This window comes from Limulus polyphemus, unplaced genomic scaffold, assembly GCF_000517525.1.
Source record: "Limulus polyphemus unplaced genomic scaffold, Limulus_polyphemus-2.1.2 Scaffold1044, whole genome shotgun sequence".
Taxonomy (NCBI): domain Eukaryota; kingdom Metazoa; phylum Arthropoda; class Merostomata; order Xiphosura; family Limulidae; genus Limulus; species Limulus polyphemus.
Window position 1 is genome coordinate 17,097 of NW_013666654.1, and position 13,683 is coordinate 30,779.

Genomic DNA, 13,683 nt, shown 5'->3' on the forward strand with positions numbered 1-13,683 from the left:
GGGGAATCGAACCCGCAACCCTCAGATTGCGAGTCGAGTGCCCTAACCACCTGGCCATGCCGGGCAAATCTGTAGATAAAAGTAGATGTGCTTGTACTGTCCATCCGTTAATTCTGAGCAAAATAAGCACAGTTTGTTACTCAGAAATTACTTTGTTACCAGGATATTTACTACGATTGGGAATGTATACTATGAAGCGTAAAGAAACTGTTACGTTGCATTGTTATTGGAATATTAATACGATTGGAGATCTGTACTATTGAGGTGTAAGAAACCTGTTACTGCTACATTGAATTGCTAATGGGATGTTACTGCAACTGGAGATGGAGATGTATACTACGATGTGTAAAGAAACCGTCACTGCTACATTGTACTGTTATTGAAAGATTACTGCGATGTTCGAGAACTGTATGTCACATGGAGACTTTTATATTGTTACTACTAAAATATATTGTTAATGGATTGCTAATATAGAGATCTGAATGCAACTGCAGACAGCGATTTGTTAGGTTTCAGTTTTATTCTTAATGTGAACAGAAAATGTATTTATTTTTAAGTTTTATTGCGAAAAAAGTTGTACTTCCCCTTCGTTGACACATTTTCTAAAGGTTTTATATGACTAAATATGTACATTTATTACTTTTAAATACTTATATAATAAATACTTATATAATAAATAATTATTTACTGGATAAATACCTAAATTTAGTTTCTGTTACAGTGAATAGATATTTTAGACCGGTGTTAGAGGCCCGTCCGAACGCTCTAGCAAAATCCAGAGGAGTGTAATTGTGTAAAACAGACAGGGAAGTAAACTACCTGTTCCTTACATTTCGTCGCTGGTGGGTCAACAATAAGTTTATAGACTTTCCCGCGATGGACAGAGCGCAGATAGTCCATTGTTTTGTTTTCGCTAAAACGAAAAAAAACAAAAAACAACCCTTACATTTCTATTAATTCGACAGAGAAAAAGAAAATATAAATTTATATTTCATATTGCTGTCAGCTACTAGTGCTATGAACAATACTAACAAATACAATTTTACATTCTAAAACTTAGCATGAATTACTTCCCTATGATTAGGACATGCGCTAACCCTTCTTCGGTAATTGTAATCAATTTAGGTTTTTATATGTTAATTTAATTTATCATTGAACATATCAATGTAATATTATACAAAGGTTGTCTCTTACCTTAATCTAAAATGTTGTTTTACTTTGGTTTTGGTTATCTCAGTGAAAACAGAAATTACAACTTAAAGATTAAACTTTAATATTTAGCATTGACAAAATAAATTGTCCTCTTGTAAGCGCTTAGGAGCATTTTCTTGGAAAAATTTTGGTTTCTAACAAGGTACAAAGTATCATATTAATGAAAAATTCCATCTTGGGAAGGGCTTGAATATAGAATCCCCAGAAAATTTCCATTTTCACTGCACCCCTAATATGCTGTTTTTTAATTACAGCGTGTCCATCGACATCATCTCCAGAAGTACTCAGAGTTGACATAGCAAGCTCGGAAGAGGAAGGTAATCAAAACTGGGACTTCAGATGATTCCTCAAACAAGGAATGCAAGATATTCTCTGCGATTAATTCTAAAAGCGTGTCCAAACCCATACTGTTTGCAAGAGAATCAATGAGGCTACTACAAAGATGAGAAATAATTTGATAAATGCAATGATTAAAGTGCAGTACATTGCCACGACTACTGACTGCTGGACATCCAGAAGACATAGTTATATTGGTGTGACTGCTCGGTGGATTTATATCAGTCGTCTTCAGAGATGTTCTGCTGCACTATCCTTCAGGTGGTTGATGTGGCTACATACCTATAATGTCCTGGCCAACACCTTGAACGATATACATTCAGAGTATCAGATCCGAGACAAGATTATCAGGGCTACAACTGACAGTGGATCAAATTTTATGAAGGCGTTCGAGGTATTTGGAAAAGATAAAGCAGAACGAATGTCTCAGGATGACGAAGGAATTGAAGAACAGGTCCAGATAATGGCAGAAGATTCGGGCGATCCAGAAGATGATATCAGTTTTCAAGACAATGCTGCTCTTCCAGACAAGAAGAACGACATCTTTGAATATAAACTCCCTCCATATCTCCGCTGATTGCTACAGTGGATGTCATGAATGTAGAGGGCAGTGATTCATACAAGACATTGTTCCAATCAGCTTTTGGAAAATGTCAGACACTGTAAAACAAAGTTGGTCGATCAGCAGTGGCAACAGAAATTGTTGAAGCAGAATGCAAATAGCCAAACCAGACAAGGTGGAATTCTACGTTCCTGGCTGTTGAGAGGATCTTGCACATTAAGCAGGAGAAGGAGAAGATGCCATTAGGAATATATGTTCAGCATTCAAGATTAAAATGCTTTTGAAATTGCTGGATTTGTCTTTCTCTTTTGTCATGGTATGTACATTATTTTCATCATGTATTTTGCCATTCATTTATTATTCAAACTCAACTGTAAAATATGCAAAGGCTTAACGTAAGAAAATAATGTTTACTATCCTGATGTCAACTGTATATTAAGGCTTAATGTTAAATAGTAATGTTTGATCATCCTGATTTCAAATGGACTGAGAGGCTTAAGGAACAGTTTTATACAAGTATGATAGGTACAACTATATATTATTTTAACACAAATATTAATTTAACACTTGCTTCAGGTTAAGTCCTGTAAAGCTGGAGTTCCTGAGAGAATATCGCACAGTGATGAAATCAGTGACGAAGGCACTGGACATCTTTCAGTCTGAAACTAACATTATATCAACTACAAGTAATGCTCGTAGTTTACAGAAGATTGCAGAAGCGGTAATCAGCTTCTGTCAAGTGTCAATAGCTCTTATGATATGAGCTGCACTGCAAACACTGTTTTTCCACTCAAGAGATCATGCATCTATTTTAAGTGATCTAATTGTGTAAAACTGTGCAGTGAAAGAAACACTTTTTATAAATTGAAGGTTTATATATATCTCATACAGGCAGTGTCCTACTCCTGTTTATGTCAACAATAATTACTTTAAAAGGATTTTTTCTGAGTACCAGCTACTACATATCTTTACCACAAATGCTTATTACTGCATGGTCTTTCTTTCACCATCAATATTTTTAATGCTAAAGGCTGATGTAAGCATCCTCCTCTTCTGAGCCCATCTTGTTCCTCTCACTAACATCTGTTTTGTATCACTTTCTACAGGTGAAGGCTTAATTTTTTGTTTCCCTTTTTTCTGTTCTTAAGCTTTATATAACCATTATTTCTCATTTTCAGGACTGGATTACATTATGGTTGAGGTGGAGTAGAAATTACCTGAGGCCTAGGAGACAGTTGAGAGCTTCAGTGATGAAGATTCCTTTACACGACTAAAGAAGCCTCAGCAGGGTATAGGGAGAAGGGAGCTATCAGCATACCTGTCCAATTCGGTTAACAGTAGTATGGATATGCTCAGGTCTTTTCCGTCCCTTCTGAGCATATTCTTACAAACGAATACACCACTGCCTGCAAACAAATGTCCAGTGTCGCTGGACTGATTTTCAGTCTAAAGTGAGCAAGACTGGACAGTAAAGACTTTGAAAAACAATTATTGTTAAAACTTATAAAAAGTTTTTCTAATAAAGTTCATTGGCCATATACAAAGATGTTACTTTTTACTTTTTTACTTGAGTATATTTTTAACTAGATACTTTTTTACTCTAACTTAAGAAAAAATTAAGAGTGGTACTTTTCTTTAACTTAAGTACGTTTTTGTTAGATTACTTTTACTTCAATTTAAGTAAAAAATAAAATACTTTTTACACCTCTGGGATCAAATTAAATGTCTGTCATTTAGGTGTAAATGGCATAGCCATGCGAAGTTTCGTGCTCAGCTTATCCGTTGTTATTACATATTTCGTACTCAACGTCATGTAACTCATTTCCTTAGTAGTGACTTCTGAGCTTAGTAATTCATTCTCTTAGAGATATCTGCAATTTTGACAATACTGGCTTACGTTCTTGGTGATGTTCTGTTGTCAAATACAGTACTAATTATTAGAGTTGCATGAGATATATTCTAATAGAAGCCCACCAATCGATTCCTAACAGCTCTCGCATTAACTTATACTTGTGGTATTTCTAGAATATACTAAGCCACACGAGAGCTCTAGAAACTCTTATAGCCTTACAAACAAAGAAAATTTAAAGACCAAAGAAAATCAGCAAATAACTATAGTGAGGGTCTGTTGAATATTTACAATGGAAAAACGTTTGAAAATCGGAAACTCCAGGAACAAAATTGTCTTTTAATATGATAATGAATAACAGTAAATTAACACATACAAAGCCAAATCTGCACTCAGTCCTACGGCAAGCGAGTGGCCTGTGTGCTTGTAAAGAGCGTAGCTGCCCTTGGCTATTATCCGATTGGCCGGCAGGAAAAACAACTATTTCTCTAATTACGTAAATAGTAATATTTCTTGTAAGAGAATACAGATAACAGCCTAATTATGGGCAAACCCATAGCGCAATTCTAGTAAAAAAAAAATTTGAGTAATTTAGTTTATTGAACGCATCATTACGTCTAAACGAGAATGTTAAAAATACAATAATTAAAAAAAGTACACGTTAACTAATGGAATAGAAAACATATAGTGCCATCCCGCACAACACATTAGTTTCGTTTCAAATCGTCTCGCACAGCTAATTATGTATCTGTTATACAGATGATTCTTTGTTAATGTTTAAATTAAATTATGTGTATATGTCTAATAATTCCCTTTAAAAATATTGAAAGATTAAGAGTTGTAAAGACAAATACGTTATTTTCCTTGCACTAAAAGTTTACGTGTTACACCCCTTGGAAGTATATCTAACAGATATGAAATTCTATCATGAATGATTGCAAAATAATTGAAATAAAGTTATACCTCAATAAAGCAACATTTTTCTATTTTACATCGAATACAAGAACACAGCGGTAGGTCTAAAGTATTACAATGCTCAAAACTGGTTTTCGATATCCGTGGCTGGCACAGCATAGATAGCCCATTATGTATATTTGTGTTTAACAACAAACTAGCAAGCAAAGCAACGTTTAAATATCTCTTTTTATTAATGTGTGTGTGTGCGTGTATTTAAATATAAATGATTATGTTCTTATGATATAATTGCTTATATCTATAGTTGTAACACAATAATAAACATTTACTACAATTTGGTGAAAGCATTTTTTCGTGAATATTTTCAGAAAAAAAGTCAACAATTTGTCGACGATTGTGCAGAGGTGGTTCCTTATAGAGGAAGTTGAAGGCAATCCGTTGGACTCTGATCAGGGTTCTCGACAGATTACACCAATTACAGGTTCTTTGTATATGTGTGCATGTGTCATTATGTTTATTTGACCAGCGTATTTTTTTGCTCATAGAATTATATTATTGGTTATATAAATAAATTAATTTTAAGGACTTTTTATTTATTTATTAACCTTATAAATTTTTAGTTTCTTGTGTATGCTCAAGATCGAAAACAACAAAGAAATTTGAATTTAAACTGCCAGGTTTTGTTTGTTTGTTGTTAAACACAAAGCTAAATAATGCTGTGCCTACTACCGGTGACAAAGCCCAGTTTTTAGCGTTATAAGCCTCCAGGCTTACCGCTGAGCCCATGGGGCTTAAATTGGCAGTGACTTTTGTATTTAATTGTTTAAGCCCTTTTGTGACATTTATAGGGAAAATGGAGAAATCCATACTTATAAGCTATACTTGCTAAATTAAATAATTATACAATATTTCAGATGAACAAAACAAATATTCAGTCTATTTCTTTTAATTATCATTGTTGTTATCGGAGAATCTAAATCATGCACTGAAAAGAATAACAGAGTCATTCTACCTGTTTAAATCGTAAGAGTTTCATCAAAAAACTCTTAAGAATATATAATAGTTCACAAATATTTACTTTAGTGCTTTCTAGTGATAAATTAACATATCTGATATATAGGCTTTAGTCTCGACAAAACAGAATGTAAAGGCTTGGATTCTTTTATTATTGATATTTCTGTCCTTGGTTTTTGTTTAAATATATTCTTTATTTAAGTTTAGTCATAAGCTTAACAAGTTTGCGAGTTAAGCTCACAGTTTCAAATTATAAGTTACCTTGAAAATGTAAACACTTCCAAAGAAAGCTCCTAGTGGGAATACATTAATTTGTTTGTTTTTTTCAACAATTTTCGTTTCTCATAAAATGATTTAACTCGTTTGTTTGTAATTAAGCACAAAGCTACACAATGGGCTATCTGTGCACTGCCCACCACGGCTATAGAAATTCGGTTTCTAGCGTTGTAACTTCGCAGACATGCCACTGTGCAGCTGGTGGGGGGGGGGGACAATTTAACTTTTAAAACTGAAAAAAAAAATCATTAATCTGTCCCTAAATTTTAACAGCTGTTGATATTCTTACTTTTTAAGTTAAGTTTAATGTAGGTACCTATATAGCTATGTTTGTCTGCTAAGCCTTGTGTACTCTTGACATCAAGCTGCTAAAAGATATTTCGGCTCAACAAATAGGTTTGAAACTGCGGCAACAACTCGTAGGAAGTAATAACTAAAGGGTGTCGATGCTAAAGTCAGTGTCCTTCCTTTTATAGCTTATTGCATGAATGCACACGATACGTACATGGTGCTATATTAGTTGCAACCATCGGTCAGTGAATCCTTGGGTTTACCTTAACCTGCGTAACATGTAACAATATATACATTGTAATATCATTCTAAGTTCACTATCAACTAATTTACTTCTACAGTTTAAAAGTTATAAGTATACTCTTATAGAAGTAAAACTACAAACAATCTTTAACAGGCTTGTAGGGATATTACAAAAGAAAGAATACTGTTAAGTTTAAATTTAACCACTCATTCTATTTTTATAGACAAACACACATGCGCGGAATTTGTACAGAAGAAAACGCCTCTGTTAAAATTTGGTGCCAAAACAACTCTTAACCCTTTTATCTCAACCAGTTATGAATAAAATTTTATAGTTTTTTTATGATACCACTATAATACCAGTATGCAATTTGTACAAACCTATGGTGGGTGTGTGCGTATGCTGATTACGTAAGATGATAAGTGTAAACAATTTATGTAGTTTTTTTGTAAGGTTTAATTTTTGAACAATTTGAGCTTGAGGCTGTGATTGTTACTCTTTTAGTGGTGGATTGATATTTTACCTTCAAAGTTTCTTTTACGCCATTTTAGATGTTAGTTTTGGAACAGGTAAAACGATAATACTTACTCTGCTTAAAAGAAAAAAACAAACGAAAAAGGGCTAAAGATAAAACTAATAAAAGGGGTAATAATGAATAAACATAATGATAATTGCAACTAACGTGTTTTATGGAATATTTTGACTTCAATATTTGTTTAAAGAATTTAACTTAGTATACATTGTCGAGCTATTTTACGCATAAATTTATTTCGAATCTGGCTATGTATAGAGAAACTCGATAATTTTACCTATCTTATTATAAAATGTTTTTGTTTTTTTCTCTCTGTATTGATATATTCAACAAACACCTTAATTCAGGAAACTAATCCATAATCAACTGATATTTCCCTTTCCTGAGTTTTTAATCCTCTTTCACTTTTATTATTAATTTTTTCTTGGTATAACATCAGCACGTGTATGCTTACAATATCTTTAAATACTTTTTATGTCTCTGCTCAACATCAAATTTTGGTTGGCTGATTTCAACGGTCGAATGATTCACCCGGAAATGCAAAATTCTTGTAGGATATCACAATAGTTGCTTTGGTTTCGGACAGAGGATCAGCTCTTTTAAAGCAAAATCATGAACTTTACGCTGAAAGACTTTGAAGACTTGTCACGCTTCTGTTCCCACATGCATGAATAATGCCACAAAGTAAGTCAGCTAAAACAACAAATAAATGCACTTTTAACATTGTTACTATCACAGTTTAGAGTTTGGCCCAGCTGTAGTATTCTTCTGAATCGATGGGAAAAAAGTTCATCGTTATCTTCTTTATAGTGTTGCTGTTGACAAAACTTTAATTCGATGTTCATCAGGTAAGGTTTATTAGGTAAACCGTTTATAGAAATACTGCTTCGAACTATTTCTATTTTCAATAACATGAGCATTTCTAAAGACTGTTGTTCAAGTGTTTGTTTAGCGTTAGATCATATAGGAGTTTTGAAGGAATTTCGCCCGGATTGTGTTTTATTAATAGCGATGCAAATATCAATTCAATTAATCAGTGTTTATTTAGTTCATTTCTTACTCTTTTGGTATATTTGAACTGATAATTCAGAATGCATATACTAGAGAGAGAAGGATGCGTGCATATCTAAATATGTAGGAAATAATTTAATCACTATTGACCACGTTATGTTATATTTTAGCTTTGCATTGTTGTTGTACAATAATGGAATTAATCTTCTGAGTTAGATTAATAACTGTGAATAATAACTTCTGAGTGAAAGTAAAGCAGAATGTATACTAATATGTCTAATATGTCAACCACAATATAGCTGCTAAATCAGAGCTAACGAGGCATTCTGCCTAGTACCAATGACAGAACTGACAGCTGTATTTGATATCTTTCTACTAACTACAGTTCCTGTTAAGAAACGACATCTGGAACTTAAAAGCACCTCTGCTATTCTGTTAATACCCAGAAAAAGGTGTGATACTTTATTCAGCTATAGACGACCAATCACAACAAACGTCCAGTTTCAGCAATGTCCACTCCCGAAAGCGACCAACTTGAACTTCAAGTGTTTTTCAGACGAAGTCTGCGTAGTTCGACTCAAGTACGTCAGTCTATAAATATGGCTAATTGTATGCTTGTTTGAAGACCAGAGAATATTTCACATTATAGTTATGTATTTTGCTGATAGTCAAAGGAGTGAAACTAGAAGATTTTTATTAATTTGCTGTTATTTTGGTATAAGAATTTTTGTCTTATTTATTAGTAGTAGAAGAACAACAGCTTAACGATGAAGATTTCTGATGGTATGTCTGTGATGCTGTCACCTGAATCATAATACGTGCATGTTTTGTTCAGAGTATAAGGCCAGTTCAATTCACATGGCTAAACAGTGTATCATTACATTGCTACAGCATACCAAAATATTGTTACAATTTACCGTAAAATTGTTTGAGTTTGCCAGTATAATATTAAAGTGCCATACTATAATTTGAGAGAATTTTGTTTGTATGTTCATTTGTCCTCTAACTAATGAAGGTTTCTGATGGTATGTCTGTGATGCTGTCACCTGAATCATAATAAGTGCATGTTTTGTTCAGAGTATAAGGCCAGTTCAATTCACATGGCTAAACAGTGTATCATTACATTGCTACAGCATACCAAAATATTGTTACAATTTACCGTAAAATTGTTTGAGTTTGCCAGTATAATATTAAAGTGTCCTACTATAATTTGAGAGAATTTTGTTTGTATGTTCGTTTGTCTTCTAACTCCAACTAGGCTTTTTCATTTAGGCCTGTCAAATATGGTTTAATCAACTAGAAATAATTCGGATGTGTCAAGAAGAAGTATATGTTTGTATTTTAAGATGCCAGGGCTGCTTAATATAGATCACTCAGTAGGGGTGGCCACTATAGGTGCTGATGGGATTTCTCTAGTTTCCTCTTTCATTACATTGGGTATACATACAGTCTATGTATTTTCAATCATTACTAGTATACATAAGAGAAAAACAGAAACAATATTTGCATTTATAACTGGTAAAACATTGATTCTGCAATTGCATTTCGTTTTCAAATCTCACCAATCATTTGAAGGATTTCTTTTTTGATTAAAGAAACTAAAATGTAACATAAAATGTTAATTAAATAATCAAATCCATTGGACATGAATAATGTTATTCTTATGTACTTTATATTGCCACTGACATATTTCTGAAAAATAAAACTTTTATAAACCTCTCACTGTGCATCGCACAGGTACATCTGCTAGTACTAGTAAACCGTAAAAGTATAGCAGGACATACAGTTTAACAATGTATATTATATCAGCATATTGTTACAATTTATTAATATAATGTCGGTGTACAAGTATATTGTTGTGATTTTGTTAGGCATGTAGAGGATTTTGTTTGTTTGTTAATTTTTGGGCAAAGCTATTGAGGACTATCTACGCTAGCTGTCCCTGATATAGGAGTGGTAGACTAGAGGGAAGGCGGCCATTCAACAACACCCACCGTCAACTCTTGGGCTACCCTTTACCAACCGATAGCGTGCATGACCGTCATATTAGAATTCCCCCGCAGCTGCAAGGGCGGGCATATTCGTTAGTGCGATTCCAACCTGTAACCCACAGACTGGGAGCCGAATGCCCTAACCATTAGGCCATGCTAGGCCCCGTTATGCAGAGGAACCTTTAAAAAATTTCCACATTATATTTCACTTTAGTGTTTTTTATTTGTATATTTTAAACATCTTCAAAAATTACGGCTTAAACCTCGAAAGCCGTCGAACTTGATTTTGTATAACATTTTTTAAGCCTCTTGGTAACTTTGAAAGTATTATAATTATAAATGGCATTTCATTCATCGACATACGTAAACGTTTGCAGTTAAATTGATTTTTCTCAAACATTGTATCCATGTGTTGAAAAAGTGGTCTGAAGCAAAAAAGAAAAAGTTAAAAATATTCTTATTTACAAAGCTACACATTGGGCTATCTGTGCTCTGCCTACCACGGGTATCGAAACCCGGTTCCTAGCGTTGTAAGTCCAGGTAAGAATGCAGGCAATTTTTTATGTACAAGAATCACAATAATCCAAAACTTATTACTTATACTACTAAAAGCAGGACCCCCAGTGACACAGCGGTACGTCTAGTTTATGACATTAGTTTGGCATTCTAGCTAAGGTAACTTCCATGATCAACTTCTCTCACTGAATCTAGAGGCTTATATCACGTGTCAAGTAATTTCTAAGTGAATTTATAGAGACGTATTCGTTCCATATGCAGTTGAGAATAATCGGAATGGATATCAACCAGTCAGAAACACCTGCCGCCTGTGTGGCTAGTCGTATCTGAATAGGGGGATATAATGTCATAGTTATAACGCTTCCACGACTACAAGTATGGAGTGTGTTCAATATCATACTGGGACTTGAAACTTAAACCTTCCCATTCGCAGCCTTTCCAATGATTTGAGATGTGCAGCTGTCTGGAAAAAGAAAAAAAAACATATGCATATATAGGATCACAAAAGTACACAACTAACACAATTAAAATAACCCAATACCTCCAGGGCTAACGGAAGGTAAATTATCCATTATCACTGAAAAATCCATGGCAAGTGGAAGAGCTCTCTGTTCATCACTGATTAAAAAAAAATTGTCTCGGAAAATCAAACTATAAACTGATTGGACATAGGTCTTTTTCACTGCCATGGACACATACATGTTCCTCTGTCGAAAACTGCCAAGAGCACATATAGACGTATACAGAACCTTTGCTTTAGACCTGAAAAGTGTGATATTAAGTAAATGTTATGATAAATAGGTATGCAATAAATTCTGTAATTTTATTGTTAGTTAACAAACCATAAATGTCAATATTAATTTGAAAATGTTACAAATTAATTTTCGAATTATTATTTTACATAATACTTCTTACAAACTTATAACGTAATCATCTGTTCAGGTTTCAACATTGTAAGTCTGTAAACTTACCCGTGACCCACCGGAGGACAGAAAAGTAAGAATTATAAAATTTGTTGTATGTATATTTGTTTTAACAGTTCCTTATGTATTTACATGTTTTTACAGCACAAACGCCCTATGCCATACCTTGATCCAAAGCACTATGTTTACTATTTGCGTCGCCAGGTAGCACTAAGTAATGGAGTTAAGCCAAAAAATAAAAGAAAATCTGAGGACACTGACGTGACCCTGGAACTTCCAAGTGTATATTATCTGCTACAAAAATTGAAAGAAGATTTGCAAGCTGCCAATAAAAAGTTCGTTTAATACTTATTTTAATTTTTCATTCTTTTATGCTGTATTATTCTCACGTAACTCTGGTATTTTCATGTTCAATAATTCCTTGTATATTGCTGTCAAAAGTAAAAGAAAAATTTCAAACTATAAAAAATCTTTAGAAGCTGTGGAAGTGTTTTTTTTGTCGTTGTTGTTGTTGTTGTTGTTTTTGTTTTTTTACCAAAGTTGTTTTTTTTTCTTTCTTCATTACTTTATTTGTAAAGTAATATGTTATAATTCATTCACCGATTTGTGTGAAGATTTCTCCTGGAGTTTGTAGCCGAGCCTCAGAATGGAGTTAGATTAGTCCTAGACCTTTTGAACAGTTGCTGGAGAATACAAATTGATCAGGAGCTAAGTTGGATTCATGATTCTGAAAGGCAGTTTTTGCTGAGAAACGCTTTGGTAAGGGTAATGTTGAATTCTCCCTGCTGTAAGTTCCAATTTTAGAATTTCATTTCTTTTATCGAATAAGCAAACTATTGAAATTAACTTTAAGTCTTGAATTCACAGTGTACTAATATTATTATTATATTAGACTTCCTTGAGAAATATGTAAATTTCTATATTAGACCCAATTATGCGTATCACAAAGAAGCAAGAAAGCTACGTTCACATGAATTTCTAATTAATTAAAGAAGACGTTTAATGAAGTTTCGACGTTAATCTGTATATGCAGTTTAATTTCAAAACAACGGTCGTGTATGGTAAAAGTAAAATTATAAAAATTGGACTAACAAGAGAAAAAATAACTTAAGCCTATATAAGATACTGGTTGAAAAACTTTGCTTAATTTGTTTCACTTATGACTAACCTAAGGCTACTAAACTGGCCAAATCAAATACAAGTTTCACCACAGTGTGGTAGTTATTACTTGGGAATCGAATCAAATATGCAACAATTTTGCCTCATTGCGGACATACATTGTTGGTTAGAATATTTAATATATCTAATTTTATTTTTAATTTTTATTAATTTACTGTAATGGTTATTCTACGTAGTACTAATTTTCGTTTTATTATTTTTTATTACAAATATTATTTCACATTGTTAGTTAATTAATGGATTTAGAACTAAGCTGGCTGAGTTAAGTGTAACTTTTGCCACGGTGTGGTAGTCCTGACTTGGACAACAGCCTAAATAAGTGAAACTTTTTACCACTGTGCGGACTAACATTGTCGGTTAGAATATTTATTGTATCTTCTTTATTTTTCATTAATTCTAAGTTACTTTTATGTTTATCATTTTATTATAATGATTATTCTGCATAAATTTAGGAATAGCTTAAGTATCCTGGGCTGGCCGAACCTCGTGAGCTATTATTGGATTTAAGGCCGAGAATATCTTTAACAGCAAGGGTACCAATTGATAAAACAAAACATTATAAACTGTACAAGTAATATAGTTTGAACATTATGTTTAATTAGCTATGTTCGTACCTAGGTATATTTATTCAATTTTGATCTATGAAAGTAGCTTGCTTTGATTAGAAGATAATATTAATTTGAAAAGGTTTTTCGTTGTACAAAACTTGAAGATAGCTTTGATATACGGAAAGATCTGTTAGCTGAGTTCTTGAACATGCCAATCAGTGATTGCCTTACCGGCCTACGTTGATCTGACTCATTTTATAAGCTGTACTATTTCCTACAGCTCA

At 33.2% G+C, this 13,683-nt stretch overlaps 1 protein-coding gene across 1 annotated transcript in view; it reads left to right on the plus strand.

Annotated features, from left to right (window-relative positions):
* The first annotated feature begins 7,801 nt into the window (after positions 1-7,801).
* The window catches only part of LOC111086361, a 17,627-nt gene continuing 11,745 nt past the window's right edge, over positions 7,802-13,683 (plus strand). Inside the window, exons 1-4 of the mRNA XM_022388921.1 lie at positions 7,802-7,915; positions 8,628-8,823; positions 11,817-12,007; positions 12,287-12,431. Of these exons, the coding sequence (XP_022244629.1) occupies positions 8,752-8,823; positions 11,817-12,007; positions 12,287-12,431 (408 nt within the window). The 5' untranslated portion in view covers positions 7,802-7,915; positions 8,628-8,751. The remainder of the gene's footprint in view (positions 7,916-8,627; positions 8,824-11,816; positions 12,008-12,286; positions 12,432-13,683) is intronic.